We start from the raw sequence: 26055 nt of genomic DNA on the forward strand, positions 1-26055 counted from the left end.
AGGTGGAGTGGAGAAGCCCTGCCTAAGGGAGGAATTTGGGGAGACAGCTAGACTCTAAAGTCAGGTCGTTGGTCGGACTGAGAGAAGACCAGGTTTTTGAACTAATAATCTGTAGCCTTAGAACAAATGCAGGTCACCTTCTCACGTTACGTGATGTCCAGGGGAGACGGCCTTGCTGGCGCCCGTCTAACCAAGTTCTATGAAAGCAAAACGTGGGCTCCAGTGAGGCTGGCTGCACCTGCGCCTTTGGCCGTGGGACTCTGGAGACTGAGGAAGAGCTCAAGAGTAAAATGAGGGGCTTCCCTGGGGGCACAGTGGTTGAGAATCTGCCTGCCAAAGCAGGTTACAGGGGTTTGAGCCCTGGTCCGGGAGGATCCCACACGCCGCGGAGCAACTAAGCCCGTGCACCACAACTACTGAGCCTGCGCTCTAGAGGCCGTGAGCCACAACTACTGAGCCCATGTGCCACAACTACTGAAGCCCGCGAGCCTAGAGCCCATGCTCTGAAACAAGAGAAGCCACCACAATGAGAAGCCCATGCACCGCAACGAAGAGTGGCCCCCGCTCACTGCAACTAGAGAAAGCCCGTGTGCAGCAACAAAGACTCAACGCAGCCAAAAAAAAAAAGTAAAATGAACCTGAAGAGAAAGGGTACTGGGTGTTGACGCTGTTTGGGGGCAGCCTGGCCCCTGGGCCTTGTGTCCATAGTGGGTGATTGTGGGCTTTTGGGTCAGACAACTGAGCACCGCTCTCTGCTGAAGCACCTTTTTTATCACCGTAACGATCCCTGGCCCCTTTCATGGTCTCTAGTACCTGAGGGAAGATGACTCAGAAGTGGGGCCTGGCACCGAATCCTGCAGACCCACTACCCCTTGCTCTGCTTCTCGTCAGTTTTGCCAGCAGGTGTTACTGTTAATGACTTAACTCAGCCTCACAGTTCTATTACCTCATTGCCATCCCATGATACACCTCTGGTGCTTCTGCCAAACTGCAAGGCAATTAAGCTACAGAGATCGTCGCAATTTGCAAGATTTCTTGCTTGAAAATTCATTTTCTGACCTAGCCATCAATTTTCCCACCCTTCAATTTACTTCAGCTAACATTTATTGAGCCCCACAATTTGGTACAGAAGGACTCATGGAGACTCAAATATGTGTAAGTTACTGAATTTGTCCTCAAGAAGCTCAGAAAGTCAGTTTAATGGGAAAGAGCCCTGTAAACAGATATATACAGTGCCTGAGTGTTGTGATTAGGATGCGCACAGCGGTCTGTGGAACCCTATTCCCAACGAGGGCTTGAATGCTTTCCTGAAGGAAACCATGCCCAAATTGTGCTGTAAAGTTTAGGAATTGGGGAAGGGGGCAAAAGGAAGAATGGGATTGCAAATTTAGGAAACTGTGAATGCAGAGGAACAAGCAGCAGTTTAAAATATTGCAGTTCCAAGTTTGAGTGGAGGTGCATTAGTTTGGAGCTAGGACCAGAGAGGGCTTGGCTTTGTGTGTAGGCTAAGAACTTTATCCTGGAAGTGAAGTTGCAAGATATGAGCGCACAATCTCAAAATCAGTCCAGGTGAAGTAATACAAATTCTAACATGACATACCAATTAAATAATTAACTATATTGACTCATTCAGAGGTTCTCATCTCCATGAAGACAGGAAAGAAAGGAAGTTCTTCACCTCTTAAACGTCTTCATTTTGGTATGATTTCCTCCTTTAGGTATTTTTCTTCCTTTTTCTATATTCCTAGTATAATCTGTTGACACCAATGAATCTCTGTCAGGACAGTAAAGTGGCGGCTCCCATGTACTCCAGATTTGCATGGGGTCTTACACATTTCCCAAACTTTGTTGATTGTGAAGTCTCTTCACTGCATTTATCTACTCTTACCCCCCTCCCCCAAGACCACCAAAATAACCTATTCATCTAAAACCAAGTTTCTCGCTTAGTGATTTAATGGAGAACACTGTTGTGACATAATCTTTGTAGTGACTCAGAGGGGAAGTCAAGGGTGATTTTTATAGGGTTTTTGGAGTCTAGGTTGGAGTAGTTTAAGGTGGCCTTTTCGATGTGGGGATCTTACTGGGATTGGACATAGTACATGGTATAATAGTTTAGGGCTGCTGGACACAGCAAGATGAGGGACTTGAAGTCAGATGTGCCCCCTTTTTGATAAGGAAGGGCATTTGCCCAGTTGAGTGATCAATTCAACTTCTCAGTGCCTGAGAGGGAAGCTTTTTATCCAGATTAGCAACCTGTTGTTCAGATGAATGGATTTTCAGGAAGCTTCTAAAGCTAACAATGAAATTATGTACTGATTTACAGCCTGTCCTTGTTGGCAAGAATTTCCTGGAACAAACAGTAAAGTTATGTTGATTTAAGGTCATAGTTTTCAGTGATCATAATTAAGCCATGGGTTATAGATGGCTCAGTTCTCACAATAAAATCTTATGAATACCTTGAATACTGTATAAGAGGAAGGGACTTTTAAATCTTGATAGTTTATATTAAATCATTTTCTATTAACATTCTTCAGACACAAATTTCACATTTTTTTAAATTTAAGAAGTGATGCTACTTGTTTTCTTTATGTATAAAGAAATAGGATTGTCAACACATTTTTAACTTACTTTTGGCTGCACTGGGTCTTCATTGCTGCACACGGGCTTTCTCTAGTTACGACGAATGGGGGCTACTCTTCGTTGTGGTGCAGGGGCACCTCATTGCGGTGGCTTCTCTTGTTGCAGAGCACAGGCTCTACGTGCACGGGCTTCAGTAGTTGTGGCACACGGGCTCAGTAGTTGTGGCTCGCGGGCTCTAGAGCGCAGGCTCAGTAGTTGTGGCACACGGGCTTAGTTGCTCCGTGGCATGTGGGATCTTCCTGGACCAGGGATCAAACCCATGTCCCCTACACTGGCAGGTGGATTCTTAACCACTGTGCCACCAGGGAAGTCCCACATTTAAAAAATATTAATTTATTTATTTGGTTGTGCAGGTCAGTTTCAGCAGGTGGACTCCTTTAGTTGCGGCTCCAGGGCTCCTTAGTTGCGGCACATGGGCTCCTTAGTTGTGGCATGCGAACACAATTGTGGCATGCACGTGGAATCTAGTTCCCTGACCAGGGATCGAACCCGAGCCCCCTGCGTTGGGAGCGCAGAGTCCTACCCACTGTGCCACCAGGGAAGTCCCGACACATTTTTAAATTACAGATAATCATATTTGGTTGGGGGGGGGACAAATGTTAATTAAAATGTAACCTGAATTGTATGTATTAAGTGTATCCAAACTGCTTTTGTGACCTAACATTTGGAATTTTTGCATTAAAAAAATCAACTAGTAAAGTTTTCCTATATCTTATTATGAAAATTTTCAGACAAAAAAGTTGAAAAAAATTTACAGTAACTATCCATATACCCACCACATTTTATTATATATATTGTCACATATCTATCAATCTATCCATTCATCAATCTGTCTTATTTTGATGCATTTCATAGTTGGAGACTTTAGTACACTTCCCCCAAAATACTTCAGTGTCATATCATTAACTATATTATGTGCATATGCATACTTCATATGATATGTATATTTCAGCATGTATGTCATTAACTACAGTGAAATGCACACATCTTAACCCTACCATTCCTTGAGTTCCAATATAAGCATTGTTAAAAGATAAACTGAAACATGTTAAAATTTTTAAGAGTTTATTTGAGGAAACATTGATTTGAATCAGGCAGCATCCAATATAGCAGATAGAAAGGAGCTCTGAGGAGCTGGAGCTGTATAATGAAAGACTTTTCTAGCCAGAAGGGAGCAGGGACAAGGAAGTTATTCCAGGCAAAAAAGTGGGTTGGTTATTGCAAGTTTACTTTCCTTTAGGGGATGGCAGGGGTCCAACAAGCAGATTACCTAACTAGTGCTGATCAAGCGATTCCATTTCTGGGAGAGCCCAAACTAATTAAGTTAATTCTGCATTTGCTGGTGTGGGGTTTAGCATAAGAAACTCCATTTTAGGCCTCTTGTCTTGTTTCTTAACAGCATATACTAGAGCAAGATAAAAGATTTTGTCCAGAAAGTAACCACTGTTTTGATTTTTTTTCCACCATAGATTAGTTTTGCCTCTTCTAGGACTTCTATAAATGGAATTATACAAAATGTGCTGTTTGGATTAGGCTTTGTACACACATCATAATTTTTTAAATCTTTTTATTTTGAGATAATAGTTATAGGTTCACAGAGGGTTATAAGAAATAATACAGAGAGATCACATGCATTCTTTACTCAGTTTCCCCCATTGGCAAATCCATGCATAACTATAGTACAATATCATAAACAGGAGACTTATATTGACACAATCTACCAACCTTATTCAGGTTTTACCGGTTTTACATACACTCATTTGAGGATGTGTATTTAGTTGGATGCAATATTATCACCTGTGCTGATTCATGTGACCACCACCAGTCAAGATACAGAACAGTTCCTTCAGAAGAATCTCTTGCACTACCCTTTTATAGCCACAGTCACTTCATTTTCTATCCTTCACTAAACCCTGGGCAACAACTAATCTGTTCTCCATCTCTTTAAGTTTGTCATTTCAAGAATATGTAAGTGGAATCATACAGCATTCATTAACTACAATGACATGCACATATCTTAACTGTACCATTCCTTGACTTCCAATGTAAGCATTGTTAAAAGACAAACTGAGGCATATTAAAGCTTTTAATATTGGCCTTTGAGATAGCTTTTCCTTTTTTTTTTTTTTTTCCCACACCGTGTGGCTTGCAGGATCTTAGTTCCCCGACCAGGGATTGAACCCAGGCTCTGGCAGTGAAAGCGCCAAGTCCTAGCCACTGGATCACTAGGAAGTTCCCAAGATAGGCTTTTTTACTCAGTATAATCCCCTTGAGATCCATACAAGTTGTTATGTGTATTTGTTTTTATCTCTGGGTAGTATTCCTTGATATGAATGTACCATAGTTTGACTAACCACTCACCTTTGGAGGACATCTTGATTGTTTCCAGGTCTGGCTATTATGAATAAAGCTGCTACAACCATTTGTTTACAAGTTCTTATGTAAACTTAAGTTTTGATCCACAAAAGGATCAAATTGATCCATAAGTAACAACTTCCTGGGAAAACAAAGACCAACACTTTTTAAATTCAGACATTCAATATCACAATGTCAACCATTAAATTAAAAAATTACCAGGCATAACAAGAAGCAGGAGAAGGTGACACATAAGCAGAAGAAAATCAATGGAAACAGACTCAGAAATGACATAGATGATGAATTAGGAGACATAACTTTAAAGTAGGCCAACAAGGAAAAATGGTTACATCAGAGTGGTGAAATTATGGATGATTTTTAAAAACTTCTAAATATATATATAAAGAAAAGTTTTAAATATTAGCATATTATGTATCTCTAAGTACTATAATGTTGTTTAGCATATTTTAAAATGTCATATATTCTTTTCTAATTTAATGTTAATGTTAGATTGTTCCCAGTTAATTTGTGTAGCCCTAGTTTATTTTCATTTCCACATAATATTCCAGTATAAGAACATGAATATCTATTTTTCTGATGATGGACATTTATTTCCAAGAAAAGAGAAGTGATAAAGACTAAATTTAGGATACTGATTACCTCTTAGGGGAGGAAGAGAGGAAAGAGGATGGGACAGGGATAGGTATCTGGAACTATACAGTGTGGTAAGACTTCATCTCTTAAGCTGAAAGGTGTGGATGTTCATTATTCTTTTTTTCCCTTTTTAAAAAATTTAGATATAGTTGATGCACAATATTATATGTTATAGGTATACAACATGGTGATTCACAATTTTTAAAGGTTATACTCCATTTGTAGTTAGTATAAAATTTTGGCTGTATTCCCTGTGTTGTACAATATATCCTTGTAGTTTATTTATTTAATACATAACAGTTTGTACTTCTTAATCCCCCACCCCTATCTTGCCCCTCCCCACTTCTCTCTCCCCACTGGTAACCACTAATTTGTTCTCTGTATCTGTGAGCCTGTGTCCTTTTTGTTATAGTCACTAGTTTTATTTTTAGATTCCACATATAAGTGATATCATACAGTATATGTCTTTCTCTATCTGACTTATTTCACTTAGCATAATACCCTTCAAGTTCATCCATGTTGCTGCAAATAGCAGAATTTCATTATTTTTTATGACCGAGTAGTAGTATTACATTGTGTGTGTGTATATGTGTGTGTGTATATATCTCATCTTCTTTATTATCCATTCATCTGTTGATGGATTCTTAGGTGGTTGCTTCTATATCTTGCCAGTTGTAAATAATGCTGCTATGAACATTGGGGTGCATGTGCATGTATCTTTTTGAATTAGTGTTTTTGGTTTTTTCAGATATATACCCAGGAGTGGACTTGCTGGGTCATATGATAGTTCTGTTTTTAGTTTTTTGAGAAACCTCCATATTTTTTTTCCACAGTGGCTGCACCAATTTTCATTCTCACCAACAATATAAGAGGGTTCCCTTTTCTCCACATCCTTGCCAACATTTGTTATTTGTGGTCTTTTTGATGGTAGCCATTCTGACAGGTGTGAGGTGATATCTCATTGTGGTTTTAATTTGCATTGCTCTGATGATTAAAGACGTTGAGCATCTTGTCATATGCCTGTTGGACATCTGTGTGTCTTCTTTGGAAAAATGTCTATTCAGGTCTTCTGTCCATTTTTTAATCGATTTTTTTTTTTAATGTTGAGTTGTCAGAGTTCTTTGTATATTTTGGATATTAACACCTTATCAGTCATATCATTAGCAAATATCTTCTCCCATTCAGCAGGTTGTCTTTTCATTTTGTCAGTGTTTCCGTTGCTGTACAAAATCTTTTAAGTCTAATTGGGTCCCATTTGTTTATTTTTGCTTTTGTTTCCCTTGCTTTAGGAGACAGATCCAAAAAAATATTGTTATAATTTACGTCAAGGCGTGTTCTGCATATGTTTTCTTCTAGAATTTTTATGGTTTCCCATCTGTCAGTTAAGTCTTTAAAACATTTTGAGTTTATTTTTGTATATGGTGTGAGAAAGTAGTCTAGCTTGATTCTTTTGCATGTAGATGTCCAGTTTTCCCTACACCATTTATTAAAGAGGCTGTCTTTTCCCCATTGTATATTCTTGCCTCCTTTTTTGTAGACTAATTGACTATGTAAGTATGGGTTCATTTTTGGGCTCTCTGTTCTGTTCCATTGATCCATGGGTCTGTTTTTGTGGCAGTACCATACTGTTTTGATAATTGTAGCTTATTAGTATAGTTTGAAACCAAAGAGTGTGATACCTCCCACTTTGTTTTTCTTTCTCAAGATTGTTTTGGCTGTCTGGGATCTTTTGTGTTTCCATACAAATTTTAAAATTATGTGTTCTAGTTCTGTTAAAAATGCCATTGGTATTTTGATAGGGACTGCATTGAATTTGTAAATTGCCTTGGCTAGTATGGTCATTTTAACAAGATTAATTCTTCCAATCCATGAGCACAATATATCTTTCATTTGGTCTTCAACTTCTTTCATCAATGTCTTACTGTTTTCCAAAGTACAGGTGTTTTACCTCCTTAGTTAGATTTATTCCTAGGTATTATTATTATTATTATTTTTTTTTTTTTTTTGCGGTATGCAGGCCTCTCACTGCCGTGGCCTCCCCCGCCGTGGAGCACAGGCTCTGGACACGCAAGCCCAGCGGCCATGGCCCACGGGCCCAGCCGCTCCGCGGCATGCAGGATCCTCCCGGACCAGGGCACGAACCCGCGTCCCCTGCACCGGCAGGCGGACCCCTAACCATTGCGCCACCAGGGAAGCCCTATATTCTTTTTGATGCAACTGTAAATGGGGTTGTTTTCTTAATGTCTCCAACAGTTCATTGTTAGTGTATAGAAACACTTTGTATCCTGCAGCTTTACTGAGCTCATTTAATAGTTCTAATAGATTTTAGGTGGCATATTTAGAATTTTCAAAATATATTATCATCTGCAAACAGTGACAGTTTTACTTCTTTCTTTCCAATTTGGATTGCTTTTACTTCTTCTTGTCTGATTTCTAAATTACTGATTCACTTTCCTTACTGGTAATTAGTCTGCTCATATTTTGTAATTCTTACTGATTCAGTTTTGGGAGAGTGCACGTTTCTAGGAATCTGTCCATTTCTTCTGGGTTGTCCATTTTATTGGCATATAATAGGTTGTAGTAACCTCTATGATCCTTTGTGTTTCTATGGTGTCAATTGTAACTTCTCCTTTTTCTTTTCTGATTTTATTGATTTGGGCCCTGTCTTCTTATTTTCTTGATGAGTCTGGGTAAAAGTTTATCAATTTTTTTTATCTTTTCAAGAACCAGCTCTTAGTTTCATTGATGTTTTCTAATGTTTTTTAGGTCTCTATTTAATTTATTTCTGCTCTGATCTTTATTATTTCTTTCCTTCTACTAACTTTGGGTTTTGTTTGTTCATATTTTTCTAGTTCCTTTAGGTATTGCTATAAAATTCCCTCTTAGAGCTGATTTTGCTGCAGCCCATAGATTTTGGATCATTGTGTTTCTATTTTCACTTGCCTCTAGGTATTTTTTAAATTTCCTCTTTGATTTTTTCAGTGACCCATTGGTTGTTTAGTAGCATATTGTTTATCCTCCATGTATTTGTTCTTTTTTGCATTTCTTTTCTTATAGTTGATTTCTAGTCTTATAGTGTTGTGGTAGGAGAAGATGTTTGATATGATTTTAGGCTTCTTAAATTTATTGAGACTTGTTTAATCTGTTGCTTAAGCCAGTGTTTCCCTGTTGATTTTCTGTCTGGATGATCTGTCCAGATATATCTGATAAGGGGTTAATATCCAAAATACACAAAGAACTCCAACAACTCAACATCAAAAATCAAACAACCTGATTTGAAAATGGGCAGAGGATCTGAATAGACATTCTCCAAAGAAGAGATACAGATGGCCAACAGATACATGAAAAGATGCTCAATATCACTAATCATCAGGGTGATGTAAATCAAAACCACAATGAAATATCACCTCACACCTGTCAGAATGGCTATTATCAAAAAGACAACAAATAACAAGTGTTGGCGAGGATGTGGAGAAAAGGGAACCATTGTGAACTGTTGACAGAAATGTAAAGTTGTGAAGCCACTATGGAAAACAGTGTGGCGTTTTCTCAAAGAATTAAAAATAGGACAACCCGGGCTTTCCTGGTGGCGCAGTGGTTGAGAGTCCGCCTGCTGATGCAGGGGACATGGGTTCGTGCCCCGGTCCAGGAAGATCCCACATGCCGTGGAGCAGCTGGGCCTGTGAGCCATGGCCGCTGAGCCTGCACGTCCAAAGCCTGTGCTCCACAACGGGAGAGGCCACAACAGTGAGGCCCGCGTACCGCAAAAAAATAAATAAATAAATAAAATAAAAAAATAGGACAACCCTATGATCCATCAATTCCACTTCTGCGTATTTTTCCAAAGAAAACAAAAACACTAATTTGAAAAGATATATGCACCCCTAAGTTCATTGCAGCCTTATTCACAATAACCAAGATAAGGAAGCAACCTAAGTGCTCAGGGACAGATGAATGGATTAAAAATATATATATAATGGAATATTACCCAGCCACAAAAAAGAATGAAATCTTGCCATTTGCAATAACATGGATGGACCTGGAGGGTACTGTGCTATGTGAAATAAGTCAGGCAGAGAAAGACAAATATTGTATGATTTCACTTTTATGTGGAATCTAAAAAACAAAACAAATGAACAAACGAAACAGAAACAGTCATATACATGGAGAAGAAACAGGTGGCTGGCAGAGTGGGAGGGGATGGGGAGACGAGCGAGATAGGTGAGGGAGATTTAGAGGCATAAACTTCCAGTTACAAAATAAATAAGTCGGGGGCTTCCCTGGTGGTGCAGTGGTTGAGAGTCCACCTGCCGATGCAGGGGACAACGGGTTCGTGTCCCGGTCTGGGAAGCTCCCACATGCTGCGGAGCGGCTGGGCCCATGAGCCATGGCCGCTGAGCCTGCGCGTCCGGAGCCTGTGCTCCGCAACGGGAGAGGCCACAACAGTGAGAGGCCCACGTACCGCAAAAAAAAAATAAAAAAAATAAAAAAATAAAAAAATAAGTCATGGGGATGAAATGTACAGTGTAAAAAAAAAAGTAATTACAGAAATCATAATACATATTTAGATCCAGAATAGGTATATTAGTGTTATTTCTAAAGCTTTTTTAAGATCTCCCCCACCCATATTCTTTGAAAATACATTGGTAAAAAATTAGAGATCAAAAGGGTGAAAGAGCTAATCAGTGCATGTGTGATTTCTCTCTAGACATGTCTTCTAAGGTAGTAGCCCATTTTCCAACAAAGCAGACTTGCTGTTTCCCTTGGAAAGATTCCTTCCTCTTATTGTAAAATTTGCTTTTTGTTAATCTCACATTCAGTTATAATTATTGTTGTCTGTCTTTTCAGTGTTTATTCGTTGCCTCAATATTAAACAATGAAACTGCAATTTAGTAATCTTTATTTAATTCCTTTTCTCATATTATATTTATCCTTCTTATAAATGACTGAAATTATTTGCATATATGCGTCATGAGAAATACATTTCATTGAGCAACCTAGATGTGCAAGCTTCTTTACGTATTACTGTTTCCTGTACAGACTTCGCAGATCGTCTGTAAACAATCTATAAAAGTACTTCTATAAAAGTACCATTTCCACCTTCCTTCTAACATAATAGCTCTTGACCTGTAACCTTAAAAGAACACCGAGTTGTAATATCAGTGAGTTACTTATGAGACATGAATACATTTCCTATAAATTACACTTTAGGAAAAAATGCAGAGGGAGGGACTTTCCTGGTGGCTCAGTGGCTAAGAATCCGCCTGCCAATGCAGGGGACATGGGTTTGAGTCCTGGTCTGGGAAGATCCCACATGCCATAGACCAACTAAGCCTGTGCGCCACAACTACTGAGCCTGCGCTCTAGAGCCCACAAGCCGCAACTGCTGAAGCCCGCGTGCCTAGACCCTGTGCTCCGCAACAAGAGAAGCCACCGCAATAAGAAGCCCACGCACCGCAATGAAGAGTAGCCCCCGCTCGCCGCAACTAGAGAAAAGCCGGGGTGCAGTAACAAAGACCCAATGCAGCCAAAAAATTTTAAAATAAATAAATGAATAAAATATTAAAGGATCTAGAACAGTGTGTGGCATTTGCATCATGTAAATATTTAAAAAAATGCAGAGGGAGACAGGCTACAATTTTTTTTTTTTTTTTTTTTTTTGCCGTACACGGCCTCTCACCGCTGCGGCCTCTCCCGCTGCAGAGCACAGGCTCCGGACGCCCAGGCCCAGCGGCCATGGCCCACGGGCCCAGCCGCTCCACGGCATGTGGGATCCTCCTGGACTGGGGCACGAACCCGTGTCCCCTGCACCGGCAGGCGGACTACCAACCACGGTGCCACCAGGGAAGCCCAGAGGCGACAATTTTTTAAATGAAATAAGTGATGTTCAACATTTTCTCCTTCAAAAAATACCATTAAAAAAAAAATCTTGGATCTTGTATTTTCACCATAGGACAATATCCTTGATGGTTTCTTTCCAGTAATGCTTAAGAGAATAGGCTTCAGAGTCAGGCCTCCAGGATTTGAATCCCAGCTCTGCCATTCACCAGCTGTGTAATCTAATACAAGTTATTAAGTCATTTACTCTCTTTGAGCCTTAGTCTATTTACAAAATGAGGGTAATAATAGTATTTATTTCTTGGGTTGAGGAGGGGGTAACAGAAAGCTCTTAGCATCGTGCCTAATAAAGTTTTAAGGACAGTGCTTAGTTCAATCTATACTAATCGTTGGCTTATTGTTTTGACAAATATTTCAGTGTATTTGTGGAAATCACCTAAATTTGTATAGTGTTCAAAAGAAAAATTTAATGATGGAACTATTAAAATGTGAAATAATCCCTTGGGGCTCTGCTGTCCCTCACAAATCATGCTAGTTTATAATGACGTCATAAGACTGCACACTTGAATGATAACTTAGTCGATTTTCATTCTCAGCATTTAATATCCTGAAACTACCTCTTATTAACTACATTGACTAAATTTTTACTTTAGCTGATATTTCTTTGCTTGAAGAAGAGAAAGTTTAGATACAGTCTGAAGTCTTCAAGTGTTGGGGATATGGCTACCCGTTCCCCTTCCAACCTAAGTCAGAAGTTCAAAGAGGAAAAACATTTACATGAATGTAAAATATTATAGTCCCAAATAATACCTTATGAACCTTTGGTTTCAACATATTGCATGGGATTATGTATTTAATGAAAATGTTGATGAAAAGATCTTTCCTCTGTTAAAACTAGCAGAGACGTAGACCTCCTTTCATCTTCTTTATGTTTGCTTTATGGCATCATTGTCCTTCCGTATCTCCTGATTCAAGACTTGTCATCTTTGACTCATACCCTGTCAATTTCACTTCCTTATGTCTGTCCAATCTGTTTCTTCCTGCCTGTTCTCAATACTGCCACCTATTACCTTTGCCTCCTACACTGCCAGTTTCACCATTTCCAATCCATTTCATCTATTTCCAGGGAAAGACGCCCCTGAGAAATCTCCAGAGACTCCTTATTGCCTCTGGAGTAATGTCTAAACACCTTACCCTGGCTACTAGCAAGGCTTTCCAGGACTCCACCCACCTCCCATTATCCCCTTTAAGTTGCCGACAGTTCAGCTGGTCGGCACTGATCCGCTTACTTCCTCCACTGTAAGCTATTCTTGTTTGACAAGCCTGTCTCCTTTTTGTCAGCCTTCCTACTTCGCGCGAAGAAACTGACTCTCAGAGGAATTAAGTGACTATGACAGCACCTGTGGGGGGATGTGAAACCAAGTTTCTCTGACTCAGACTCTTTACTCCTAGATACTTGTGCATATTTCTTAAGAAAAAGGATATTCTCTTATTTAGCCACAGTACAAGTCTCAAACTCAGGAAACTTAACATTGATGTAGTATCATTATATGTTATACAGGCCATATTCAAATTTCACCAATCATCCTTTATAGGAAGATTTCCCCATGCAGAATCCCATTCAGGATCAAACCTTGCCTTTCATTCTCATAATTCTTCAATCTTCTTTAACCTGGAATAGTTCCTTAGCCTCGTTTTTTTTTTTTAAGTTTTTAAAAGTTTATTTATTTATTCTTGGCTGTGTTGGGTCTTCGTTGCTGCGTGCGGGGTTTCTCTAGTTGCCGCGAGCAGGGGCTACTCTTTGTTGTAGTGCGCAGGCTTCTCACTGCGGTGGCTTCTCTTGTTGCGGAGCACTGGCTCTAGGCATGCGGGCTTCAGTAGTTGTGGCTTGCGGGCTCTAGAGCTCAGGCTCAGTAGTTGTGGCACACGGGCTTAGCTGCTCCGCGGCACATGGGATCTTCCTAGGCCAGGGCTCGAACCCGTGTCCCCTGAATTGGCAGGCGGATTCTTAACCACTGCACCACCAGGGAAGTTGAAGCCTTGTTTTGTTTTCAAGGCATTGACAGCTTTTAAGGAGTACAGGCCAGTTATTTGAAAATTTCCCTCAATGTAGCTTTTCCTGAGTGTTACCTCACGAACAGACTCAGGTTATGGATTTTTAGCAGGAATATTACGTAAGTGAAGTTGTATACTTCTTACTGCATCGCAAAACCAGGCACACGATGACAGCTGTCTCATTCCCAGCAATATTCACCTTTGACCACTTGGATAAGGTGGTGTGTGGCCCACCGTAAAGCCACCATTTTCCCCTTTGTGATCAATAAGCAATCTGTGGGGACATAGTCTGACTGTAAACAACCTTTTCCTCATCAAACTTTCACCCAGTGGTTTTAACATTCACTGATGTTTAATGACAGTGATCACTATGATAGTTGTAAAGTGATGATTTTTCTAACTCTTGTTTAGTCTACATTTATTACATGGCAGCCTAGTGGAAGGAGGATCTTTCCCTTTTTTCCCTCTATTACTTTTTAATCAGGAAAACAAAACAAACAAAAAACCTAAAAAAATAACTGGATACCATTCTAACTGGCGTGCGGTTGGTCCCCCTCCCCTTCAGCGAGCTGGGCCTAGCTTCTGAGACCCGGACCTTTACTCCTTTGCCTCCAGTGCTCACAGCCTTGTGGGTGATGGGCGTTAGCCACACAAACTGACTGATTTACTATTTTGTTGTGCAGTTGGTTGCTCCAGATATTCTAAAATGACACCCCAGTCTCTACAGCTTGGGAGGAAAATGCTTTTGTGTCTCCACCTCTACGCTATCTTTATGCTTCATCTGTGGAACACAAAAACATTTGTTCCAAAGCCTCCCAAATTAAATGTGCTGAAAGCCGGGGTGGGGGGTGTTTAAAATGTAGATTGCTGAGGTCCTGCTCCAGAGGGTCCGATTTAGTAAATCTGGGTTAGGGCCCAGAGATCAGGTGGTCTGCGGATCAAACCTTGAGAAACATCACCCTCAAAATGATGGTGGGCAAGTCTCCCTTCCTGGAGAAGTCGGCGCCACTGGCAACTCCCAAAGGGCGCGCTCAGAAAAGGCTGGGGAAACAAAAGGGGGCGTTCATCCTTCCTCGCCCCATCAGCCTTCAGAAACCTACATTCGGCTGATGCCACTCGGGCGCGGGGACCCAGATGCTGGGGTGAAGACGGAAGCGGAGAGTTCCCAGAAGAGAGACCCTCCCTTGGAGCAGGGCGGGCTGGCTCGCGCACAGCGGGACGGAGTGGGGCGACTCCCCCTGCCCCGGTCCGGCCAAGCCGGGTAGCCCCATCGCCAGCCCCCAACGCCGCCGCGCGCCGGCTGAGTGCTTAGTCACCGTGAGGCTGCGCCGGCCCCCGCGCGCCCTCCTCCTTCCCCGGGCCCGCCCACGGGCCGCAACCCCGCGGCGCGCACTTCCGCGTGCATGGCCCTGCCGGCCCGGACTCTGAGCGCGAGCGAGGGGCTCGGCTGGAGGCAGGCGGCGCGCACCTTCTCCGGCTACGCGCCACCTTGGGCCCGGGCTGCCTGCGCCTTCTCCCGCGCCATGGCGTTTAGGCAGGGGCCGCAGTCTTCGTGCCCGCCGCCCGCCGCAGGCGTCGCGGCCTGCTACGACTACCTGGTGATCGGGGGCGGCTCGGGCGGGTTGGCCAGCGCGCGCCGGGCGGCCGAGCTGGGCGCCCGGGCCGCCGTGGTGGAGAGCCACAAGCTGGGCGGCACTTGCGTGAGTACCCGCTCGCTCCCGGCGCTTCTCTTCATGCCTGGGTTCCTGCAGCGCCGCGTCCCGCCGTCCCGCTTTGTCTCATCCTCTCTCTGCAGGAACAGCCTGTGCCCTTGCCTAGTGCGACCTCCCCCGACTCCCTGAGGATGGGCCCCCAGCCCTGCGCTGTCCGCTTTCCCACGCGGGTCGGAGTTAGGATCCCAGCGGGGTTTGATGAGACAAGTGCAAAGGGGCTTTTCCGCAGACCCCGAAGCTGAGCCTGTGTCTGTTCCAGCGCAGGTATCATAATAACGCTGGCCGGAGCTGGTGAAATCTAACATAACTTTCCTGCATCCTCACTCCTCAAGGTGGAAGGGTTCCATGCTCGATCTCATCACCAGATCCATGAAACATAAAACTGCATCTAGAATAGTTGCAGCTGGTCTGAGTCTCTGTGGGGAGAGGGGAAGGGAGGATGGAGCCCGTGTCACTGAATTGGGATCCCGGTCCTCTCCCTTCAGTTTCAAGGGCAGAATTTACAGCAGCGGTTCTCACTGTTGCCTGCACATTGGAATCACCTGAGGAGTTGAAAAAATTCTGCTGCCTGGGTGCAGCCTCGGCTTTGGGTGATTCTTAATTGCAGCCAAGGTTGAGAATCACCAGCTACAGTTGACATTGATGTAGGATTTATCGTTAAATGACTTTACAGACCTTTTGTTTTGTTTTGGAGGGATTTTAAAACTACCTCCCCCCAAAAGAGGGTTGTAAATCCTGCGATTGAGGAACTATTACTTTAAAAAATAAGTTTAGTTCCCAAGTTATTGGTGTGGGCTCTTCTGTCACAAGACTTGGGCGAGGTACTTGCTGTTAGTATTAAAATGTATCCGAGTGTAACCTGGGCTTGGGCATGGAGTTCTTGAAGTTCCTTTGGAGAGGGATGCTTAAATTACACTACACTGGGAACTCCTTAAGGGCAGAAATGGGTTCATATGTTTGCAAACTCTCATCGCCTTAACAAAGAGCTTGCTCAATAACCGTATGTGAATGAAACTCAAAATTAACAGCTGTGAAAGGGCTGTCTCCAGTGTCCTGTGCTCACTTTTTAAGTTCAAAACGGAAGTGGGAACGAGGAAAGGAAAAATCCCTCTTAATTATCAACTTGCACCTTGACACCTTAGTCTAGACAGACTCTTAGGAGAAGTCTGGCTCTGCAGAAAGCAGATGGAGGGGTGTCACTAAGAGGCCCCCTGGGCAACTGGTGACAACACTTGATAACTACTCATCTTTGTCCCTCTCTACTTTTCTGTTTTCCTCCTTCGCCATGTGTGTCATAATCAGCTTGTGGCAGCCTTCATGGTTGCCTGGTTCCACTGGTATTGATCAAGAAGGGGCTGACCCCGTTTTTAGGTTCCTGTTAGAAACGTGAAATGCTTTAAGAGATCAACTACTTCCGAGAGCAAGTAAAGGACAGCTTAGGAGTCAACCATTTACTGCTTCCTTATGGAGTGCCTGGCCTTGCTTATCTCATTATGCTGCAGCAACTTTTATTTTTTAGTAAGCATTGATCTCTTGGGGTAAATCCCCTATTTAATATTTTTATTTCATTCCATTTGGGCTCTTCTCAAACTGCCTTTTGGTTTTGAATTCAAGGAAAGATGTAGTATGCCTTAGAATATCAGAGAAGATAAAACCGACTGATAAGACCTGTTTAGATTTGTCTCCGTATTCTAGTTATCTGGGTTATCCACAGATGCATTAATAAACTTCTTAGTGCAGTGATTTCCAAACAGGTGTTAGGGAAAATCGAGGCGTTCTGAAGCATGTTTCATTTGTTGCTGTCTTCACTTCTCGTAATCTAAGTGCTAAGTATTTGGATTGGGGCTGGTTGAGATAAAAGGGTAGATACCAACATTTGTAAGACAAAGGTCCCTTCCCTCAAGGAATTTGCGATAAGGTGGGGGGAAGCAAAATGTAGACAGTCAACCCCAGAGTGAGGGGGTCTATGTTAATTGCTGTTATGGTAGTTGAGAGAAGAGTGTAATTATCACTTCTGCTTGGGCACATTGGATAGTTTTGGGATGGAGATAGTATCTTTGTGAACTTGAACTGGATGAATATCATTTTTTGACAGGGTAGGTCAGGGGCAGAGGCACAGAAGCAAGGTATGTTGTGTAATCAAATTTGACTGGAGGGCTTCCCTGGTGGCACAGTGGTTGAGAGTCCGCCTGCCGATGCAGGGGACGTGGGTTCGTGACCCGGTACGGGAGGATCCCACGTGCCGCGGAGCGGCTGGGCCCGTGAGCCATGGCCGCTGAGCCTGCGCGTCCGGAGCCTGTGCTCAGCAGCGGGAGAGGCCAACAGCGGTGAGAGGCCCGCGTACCGCAAAAAAAAAAAAAAAAAATTGACTGGAGCAGAGGGCGTCTCCTATAAAGCTGATGGTCAGGTGGTAGTAAAAAGGTAGAGTTTCTGGAAGCACAGTGAACTGTGGAAGGGTTCTGAGCAGGAGAGTGACACGATAAAAGTGGCTTTGTACTGGAGATACTGTTGAGAAATGTCCCTTGGGAAAGTCAGAAGTTTCTTTACTGTTGACTCTCTAACCAGGTTTTTTTTGTTTTCCTAAATGCTAATTAATGCATGTTAATTCTAAAGTTTGGTAAAATTTTTAAGTTGCTGTGGATACCAGTTTTTGTTTTTAGCGTTCCTCCATGAAAACTTAGACTCATGGACTGATGGAGTTGGAAGTGATTTTGGAGATCTACTAATCCAGTCTGACTATAGTTGTTTGTTTTTTTAATAGGAAGCACTTACATAAGCTTGCTGACTTAATTTTTTTTAGAGTAATGATCATTAAAAAAATTCTTCTATCACTATCATTTTCATCAAGAACGATTTTTTGATTAAAAGTAGGAAGCTTATAATTTCAAGTAAGGGATAGCCTTTTATTTATTTAACTCTTTTTTGTGGGGGGGGGCTGCCACGCAGCTTGCAGAATCTTAGTTCCTCCACCAGTATCAAACCCGTGTCCCCTGCAGTGGAAGCAGAGAGTCCTAACCACTGGACTGCCAGGGAAGTCCTGACTGTCCTTTAAATTGAATACTTTTAGCTTTATAAAAACGGAGCATGGGCCCCATTGCTTTCATTTCATTAAGGATCCAACTTACACAAATCCTTATAGGAATTTAGAAGCACTGTTCCAGCCCTGGACCCTCATTTTTACCAAGGAGCAAATTGAATGTCAATTAAAATGTGGTTGAAAACAAACCAAGTGTAGAATAACCTATGGAATTAGCATAGGTTATTAGCTGTGCTAATTAGCAGCCAAACCATGGCTTCTGTGTAATTGTGTGGAGTAATTTATGATTTGATGAACATTTTTAAGCATTCTTCTCAGCTACAGGGGAGGAACCTTCCTACTTCTGCCTCTTAGGAAACAGTCATTATTTACTTTAAAAGCACTTATCTACTAGGTGGGTCTCCACTTCAGAGCTCCTGATCTACTAGGTCTGGAGTGAAGCCCCAGCAGGTGTATTTTTAAAGAGCCCCATTCTGATTCTGGTGTACCTGAGCCCAACTCAGCACTGGGGGTTTCATGGGGAGCAGGAACTGTGTGAAGACTTGAACCCTATGGAAGCATTAGAATGAATCTGGAGAACCCTGCACAGTTGTGGGCATCAGATGGTAATGAGTTTGGGCCTAGAGTCATTCATTTCCTGGTTTCATAATTTCATGCTTCTGGAGTAAGAGCCTTCCATGGGGGTCTGTATGGTGTGACTGTTTGCCTTGATCTCCTGACTCCTCCTCAGTTTTCCTTTTCCGGAATGCTTTTTTTTTTTTTCTCTTCTGTGATACAATGGAGTAGGCCCCTTCCGAGCAAACGGGTATTTTCAAGATGAGTGACCTGTGTTGGTGTACCTGAGAGTTCACTTTTCTTTGATGGAGTTTATCACTTTAAACTGTTAAGAAACTCAGGTATGAAATGACTTTGCTCTGTATTGTGTTAGGGGAGGAAAAACTTTCTCTCTTCCCATTTATGTTCAGTAGCTGGGGCCTGCAAATTAAACAGAAAATGGACAGATTATGGGAGAAAAGGTTTATTTCATATGCACACATGAGTGTCACAGAAAAGAAGTGGGGGAAAAAAAGGAACTCTTAGGCCTGGGAGCTTAATGCCAACTTAACAAAGGGTGACAAATTGTGGAAAAGTGACTAGACAAAGGAAAGGGGGCTTGGGCTTCTAGAGGCGGTAAATTGTGGGAAGGTAAATATGTGGGGGGAAACTAATGGAAGATAAGGGTTACTTTAATAAGGTTTTTTTGTGCAGATTCATCTCAGTGCTACCTTTCCATCTCCAGTGATAAGAGTTTTTCTGCTGCTGGTACAGGATAAGGGTGGGAAACACCTTCATAAAGGGAAATTTAAGCTTTGCTTTTAGGTAGAAAGGGCGAGAGCAGAGTTCCTCCTGTGTCTGCTGTTTCTTAATTGTCTTCACCTCAAAATAATTTTTATGTCAAAGGAGCATGTTTTGGGGTGGCATATTCTGATCGCCTCAAGTTCAGAGTGAAATAAGCAATGAGAGCCAGTACTGCTACTAAACTTCTGATGGGTAAACTAGGTCAAGAGGCAGGTGTAGCTCTAATAACATTCCACTCTTTTTTTTTTTTTTTTTGGCCACATTGCGTGTAGGATGTGGGATCTTAGTTCCCCGACCAGGGATCAAACCTGTGCTCCATGCAGTGGAAGCATGGAGTCTTAACCACTGGACTGCCAGGGAAGTCTCCAACATGATTCCACTCTTTTTTTTTTTTTTTTTAATTTTTGGCTGTGTTGGGTCTTCATTGCTGCACGCGGGCTTTCTATAGTTGTGGTGAGCGGGGGCTACTCTTCGTTGCGGTGTGCAGGCTTCTCATTGCAGTGGCTTCTCTTATTGTGGAGCACGGGCTCTAGGCACGCGGGCTTCAGTAGTTGTGGCACGTGGGCTCAGTAGTTGTGGCTCATGGGCTCTAGAGCGCAGGCTCAGTAGTTGTGGCGCACGGGCTTAGTTGCTCCGCGGCATGTGGGATCTTCCCGGACCAGGGCTCAAACCTGTGTCCCCTGCCTTGGCAGGCAGATTCGTAACCACTGTGCCACCAGGGAAGGCCCAGATTCCACTCTTAAATTACTCTTTATTTTTCTGGATCAGGCAAAAAATTATAATAGTACTAGGTTAGGCATTAAAAGAGGGAAACTGAAAGAAATCATCTGTTTTTCTAGGATTCAATTAAAAATAATCTTTTAGTGCCTACTGCGATTAAGTAATTTCTCAGAGCAGAAAAATACATGAGTTAATTTTCAAGTTCAGTTTTTGGGAGTCTCCAGAAAGGTAAATATAGGCATAACTCATAGCACTTTGCAGGTTCTGCTTTTTTTTTTTTTTTTATTTTACAAACTGCAGGTTTGCAGCAACCCTGCGGTGAGCACATCTGTTGGCACCATTTTTCCAACAGTATTTGCTCATTCGTGTCTCTTTGTCACATTTTTGTAATTCTCGCAATATTTCAAACTTTTTATTAATTAATTAATTAATTTATTTTGGCTGTGTTGGGTCTTCATTTCTGTGCGAGGGCTTTCTCCAGTTGCGGCAAGTGGGGGCCACTCTTCATCGCGGTGCGCAGGCCTCTCACTATTGCGGCCTCTTGTTGCGGAGCACAGGCTCCAGATGCGCAGGCTCAGTAGTTGTGGTTCACGGGCCCAGTTGCTCCGCGCCATGTGGGATCTTCCCAGACCAGAGCTTGAACCTGTGTCCCCTGCATTGGCAGGCGGAGTCTTAACCGCTGCGCCACCAGGGAAGTCCCTAAACGTAACTTTTATATGCACTGGGAAACCAAAAAAATTGTGTGACTCCTACGATATTCACTTTATTTCGGTGGTCTGGAACTGAATCTGCAATATCTCCAAGGTCTGCTGGTATAATGCTTCTCATGATCAAGTGCAAACCAAGAAGAAATGCACAGATGGCCCAAAGCCAAGGTGAAATAGAGCCTTCTGGGAGCTTTGTCTCTGCTATTCAGGGCGGTTCAGTTCTCTGCCCATGTAGATAAGGGAAGAGTCAGGTTGAGGAAAAAGTTCTTTCTGACTTACTATTCCCTTTGCCCCAGGCCTGTAGGAGCATGTGTTCCAGTGTTCTTTCTGACTGTACTGATTCTGTGGCAAAGACTGACCCACTTCTTGTGGTATAGGCGTACAGTTCTTACTAATAAGGACTGATCGCCAGACAAAACCTTTTTTTTTTTAAGTTGAAGTATAATTGACATATAACATTGTATTACTTAGAGATGTACACATAATAATTCGATATTTGTATATATTGGGAAATGATCAACACCTTAAATGTAGTTAACATCTGCCACCATACATAGTTATGAGTTTTTCTTGTAATGAGAACTTTTAAGATCTACCCTCTTAACAGCTTTTATGGACAGCTACATGTAAAAGAATGAAATTAGAACACTTCCTAACACCGTACACAAAAATAAACTCAAAATGGATTAAAGACCTAAATGTAGGACGAGACACTATAAAACTCTTAGGGGAAAACATAGGAAAAACACTCTTTGACATAAACCACAGCAAGATCTTTTTTGACCCACTTCCTAGAGTAACGGAAATAAAAACAAAAATAAACAAATAGGACTTAATTAAACTTAAAAGCTTTTGCACAGCAAAGGAAACCATAAAAAAGACAAAAAGACAACCCTCAAAATGGGAGAAAATATTTGCAAATGAACCAACAGACAAAGGATTAATCTCCAAAATATACAAACAGCTCATCATCAAAAAAATAAACAATCCAATGAAAAAATGGGCAGAAGACCTAAATAGACATTTCACCAAGGAAGACATACAGATGGCCAAGAGGCGCATGAAAAGATGCTCAACATCACTTATTATTAGAGAAATGCAAATCAGAACTACAATGAGGTATCACCTCACACTATCAGAATGGATACTATCAAAAAATCTAGAAACAATAAATGTTAGAAAGGGTGTGGTGAAAAGGGAACCTTCCTGCACTATTGGTGGGAATGTAAATTGATACAGCCACTATGGAAATCACGGAGGTTCCTTAAAAAACTGAAAATAGAACTACCATACGACCCAACAATCCCACTACTGGGCGTATACCCTGAGAAAACCATAATTCAAACAGAGTCATGTACCACAATGTTCATTGCAGCACTATTTACAGTAGCCAGGACATGGAACCAACCTAAATGTCCATCAACAGATGAATGGATAAAGCAGATGTGGTACATATATATAATGGAATACTACTCAGCTGTAAAAAGAAACGAAATTGAGTTATTTGTAGCGAGGTGGATGGATCTAGAGTCTCTCATACAGAGTGAAATAAGTCAGAAAGAGAAAAACAAATACCGTATTCTAACATATATATGGAATCTAAAAAAAAAAAAACTGGTACTGATGAGACTCGTTGCAGAGCAGGAATAAAGATGTAGACATAGAGAATGGACTTGAGGACACGAGGTGGGGGGGGAAGCTGGGACCAACTGAGAGTAGCATCGACATGTATACACTACCGAATGTAAAATAGTTGGATAGTGGGAAGCAGCAGCATAGCACAGGGAGATCGGCTCGGTGCTTTGTGATGACCTAGAGGGGTGGGTAAGGGAGGGTGGGAGGGAGGGTTAAGAGGGAGGGGATATGGGGACATATGTGCATATGGCTGATTCACTTTGGTGTGCAACAGAAACTAATGCAGTATTGTGAAGCAATTATACTCCAATAAAGATCTATTAAAAAAAATAGTGACAAGCCGTGTAAACTGCAAAGTATTGATAAAATGATTTTCTTTTGTTAAGTGAACATTTTTGCTTGCACATAAAGTATTTTTATGAATGTGAATCTTTATTATTGAAATTTAGTGTCTTATTTTTTCATTTTTAAATTTTTATATCATTAAAAAAAATTACTTTCCATTTACAGTTATTACAAAATATTGGCTCTATTCCCCATGTTGTACAATACATCCTTGAGCCTATCTTACACCCAATAGTTTGTACCTCCCACTTCCCTCCCCCTATGTTCCCCCTCTCTCCCTCCCCACTGGTAACTACTAGTTTGTTCTCTATACCTATGAGTCTGCTTCTTTTTTGTTGTATTCATTAGTTTGTTGTAATTCTTAGATTCCACATAGAAGTGATGTCATTCAATAAAAAATATATCTATGGAATACAGTGTTATTAACAATAGTCACCATGCTGTACGTTACATCCCCGTGACTTGTTTTTTGTGTTTTGGGCGGTACGCGGGCCTCTCACTGTTGTGGCCTCTCCCTTTGCGGAGCACAGGCTCAGGACACGCAGGCTCAGCGGCCATGGCTCACGGGACCAGCCGCTCCGCGGCATGTGGGATCTTCCCGGACCGGGGCACAAACCCACGTCCCCTGCATCGGCAGGCAGACTCTCAACCACTGCGCCACCAGGGAAGCCCAAGTTGTTTGTTTTATAACTGGAAGTTTGTACCTAGCAAAAGCCTTCTTGATCATTAATGTCACAGTGAGCTGTGCTGTACACACCAGTTGGAGAGGCCAGCAGGAGGAGCGGGGGCTTTGGAAGAGGCCTGAGAAACAGGCCCCTTGGTGGGTTGTTTGTATTCATCTAGGCCGAAAACAACTACTCAGCGACATGTAAATCAGAAACTAACTTGGAGGTGATAGCGTGTACTTTGATATTATAGTGTCTGTATCCCCAGTAGGCTGAACATGCTTTTCTTCTTCTTTTTTTTTAATGGTAAGAATACTTAACTCGAAATCTACCCTGTTAACAAATTTTGAAGCATACAGTACAGTATCGTTGACTGTAGGTACAACGTTGTACAGCAGATCTCTAGAACTTACTCATCCTGCTTACCTGAGATTTGGGGCACATTGATTAGTAAATCCCCATTGCCCTCTCCTACTCCCTACCCCCCCAGTCCCTGGCAACCACTGTTCCACTGTTTGATCCTATGAATTTGACTATTTTAGATACCTTGTATAAGTGGAATCACGTAATATCTGTCTTTCTGTGACTAGCTTATTTCACTTATATTAGTATGCTGTTCCAAGTTTGAACATGCATTTTTATTTTTTTTTAATGTTTTTTCACAGTATAATGGTTTTATTCATAAAGTTCAATATAGTATTTTAAGGCAATGTCGTTTGGTGTTAAAACATCCTTTCTTATATGAAATGAGCATGATAGTAAAGAGTTGTATGATTTAAAGTAGGTATTAGCAAGTAAAAAGTTGATGGCCTGTGTCAGTCTGGTGATATTTTGTTCATAAATCGAAAAGTCTGAACAAAGATGAGCAGACAAGGGTGGATGTCTTTTATGGGTTTGACTTGGAAGGAAAACGGTGCTGGGGAACTGAGATGATCATTATTGTAATGATTGTTGTGATTTTCATTCCTTTTGTTCCTCATAAACAAGGAGCAGCATTAAGTAAGGACTGTTTTCAGAAATGTTTGGGGATTACAGAACCAAGTTCACCTGAATGTGCTAAACCACATATACTTCATGTACTACAGCAGCTTCAAAAATGTTTTTCATTTTCTTCTCAGTAATACTGGCTCATTGTAAAAAGTTAACATAGAAGTGAAAGCCCCTTCTATTTGAACGTGCATTTTTAAATGGACATTTACTAAAAGGAGATCTCAGTTTAAGGAACCCTGCCATTAGTTCCTTCTGTATTGACAAGGATCCCTCAAAACCAGAAAAGAATTCTAATTTGTTTCCTGGGTTGAGAGTTTCATAAAATGCGGCACGCCTGTGTTCATAAATGCCAAAGAAAGGAGTGATCAGAAAGGGTAGGGTTAGTTCAAGCAGGCAAATCCTATTATTGAAATTTGTCTTTTGATTTACCTTATTTTTTTTGAATTTTATTTTATTATTTTTTTATACAGCAGGTTCATATTAGTTACCCATTTTATACATATGAGTGTATATATGTGATTTACCTTACTGATTGTTTAATCTTTTGCATCAGTCTTAGTAATACTGCTTTGCCGTCTGCCTCAGAACCCACTAAATCTGCAGGGCCAGAAAAAGAAAGACTTCCTCTTGATCCCTCAGAGTTCCTGTTTCTTTGCGAAAGGTACCTTGAACAAGTAACAGCAGAGAATTTTTCTGGTAGAGTGGAATTAAAGGAATTTTACGGCAATTCTAATGACCTTCCACATTTGTAAGTGGATTTCAAACAGTCATAATTAGTAACCATTTATTCACTGGGTGTTACAACATGAGATATTAAATAGGATATGGGATCCCAGATCCTTTTTCTTTTGAAGGGGGGAAGCAAGAGATTTGGGGCCAGATATCACTCAGTGGGTGTCAGGTGGTAGAGAAAACTGACAACTCCTGAGCTGTGTCAGAACTGACACTCTTGTAGCTGTGTCTGGGTCTCCCCGGATGCCCCAGAGTAAGAGTTCATTGAAGTTTGATCCCTGGGACTGGAGATTTCACATTCATCTAAAGTTCTGCTGAAATAAGAATTGAACCAAAATAATTTTAGTTCTAACATTTGAATACCTCTTGTATCAGTTCATTTTCTTACTTTAGATTCTGCCTTACACAGAATACTTTCTCCTTCTTTCTTTCTCCCTTCCTTCCTTTCTTTCTCTTTCTTTCTCTCTCTCTCCCTCCCTCTCTCTCCCTCCCTTCCTCTCTCTCTCTCCCCTTCCTTCCTTGCTCCCTCCCTCTTCCTTTCTCTCTTTTTCAAGGTAGATGCCTTACTGGGCTAACCTTTATCTGAAATTTGAAGGTAAAGACATGGATGTTGAATGTTTAATATGTGCCAG

The 26055-nt window shown here is 41.7% G+C and overlaps 1 protein-coding gene across 2 annotated transcripts in view; it reads left to right on the forward strand.

Annotated features, from left to right (window-relative positions):
- The first annotated feature begins 1122 nt into the window (after window positions 1-1122).
- GSR (glutathione-disulfide reductase) overlaps window positions 1123-26055 on the forward strand; it is a 58933-nt gene continuing 34000 nt past the window's right edge. Inside the window, exon 1 of one of the 2 annotated variants that reach the window (XM_067721582.1) lies at window positions 1123-1155. In XM_067721582.1, coding sequence (XP_067577683.1) covers window positions 1138-1155 — 18 coding nt within the window. In that variant the 5' untranslated portion in view covers window positions 1123-1137. Of the gene's footprint in view, window positions 1156-14924; window positions 15243-26055 lie in introns of those variants that run through there. The other variant, XM_067721581.1, reaches the window with a different exon arrangement.

Source organism: Pseudorca crassidens, chromosome 21 (genome assembly GCF_039906515.1).
Source record: "Pseudorca crassidens isolate mPseCra1 chromosome 21, mPseCra1.hap1, whole genome shotgun sequence".
NCBI classification, from domain to species: domain Eukaryota; kingdom Metazoa; phylum Chordata; class Mammalia; order Artiodactyla; family Delphinidae; genus Pseudorca; species Pseudorca crassidens.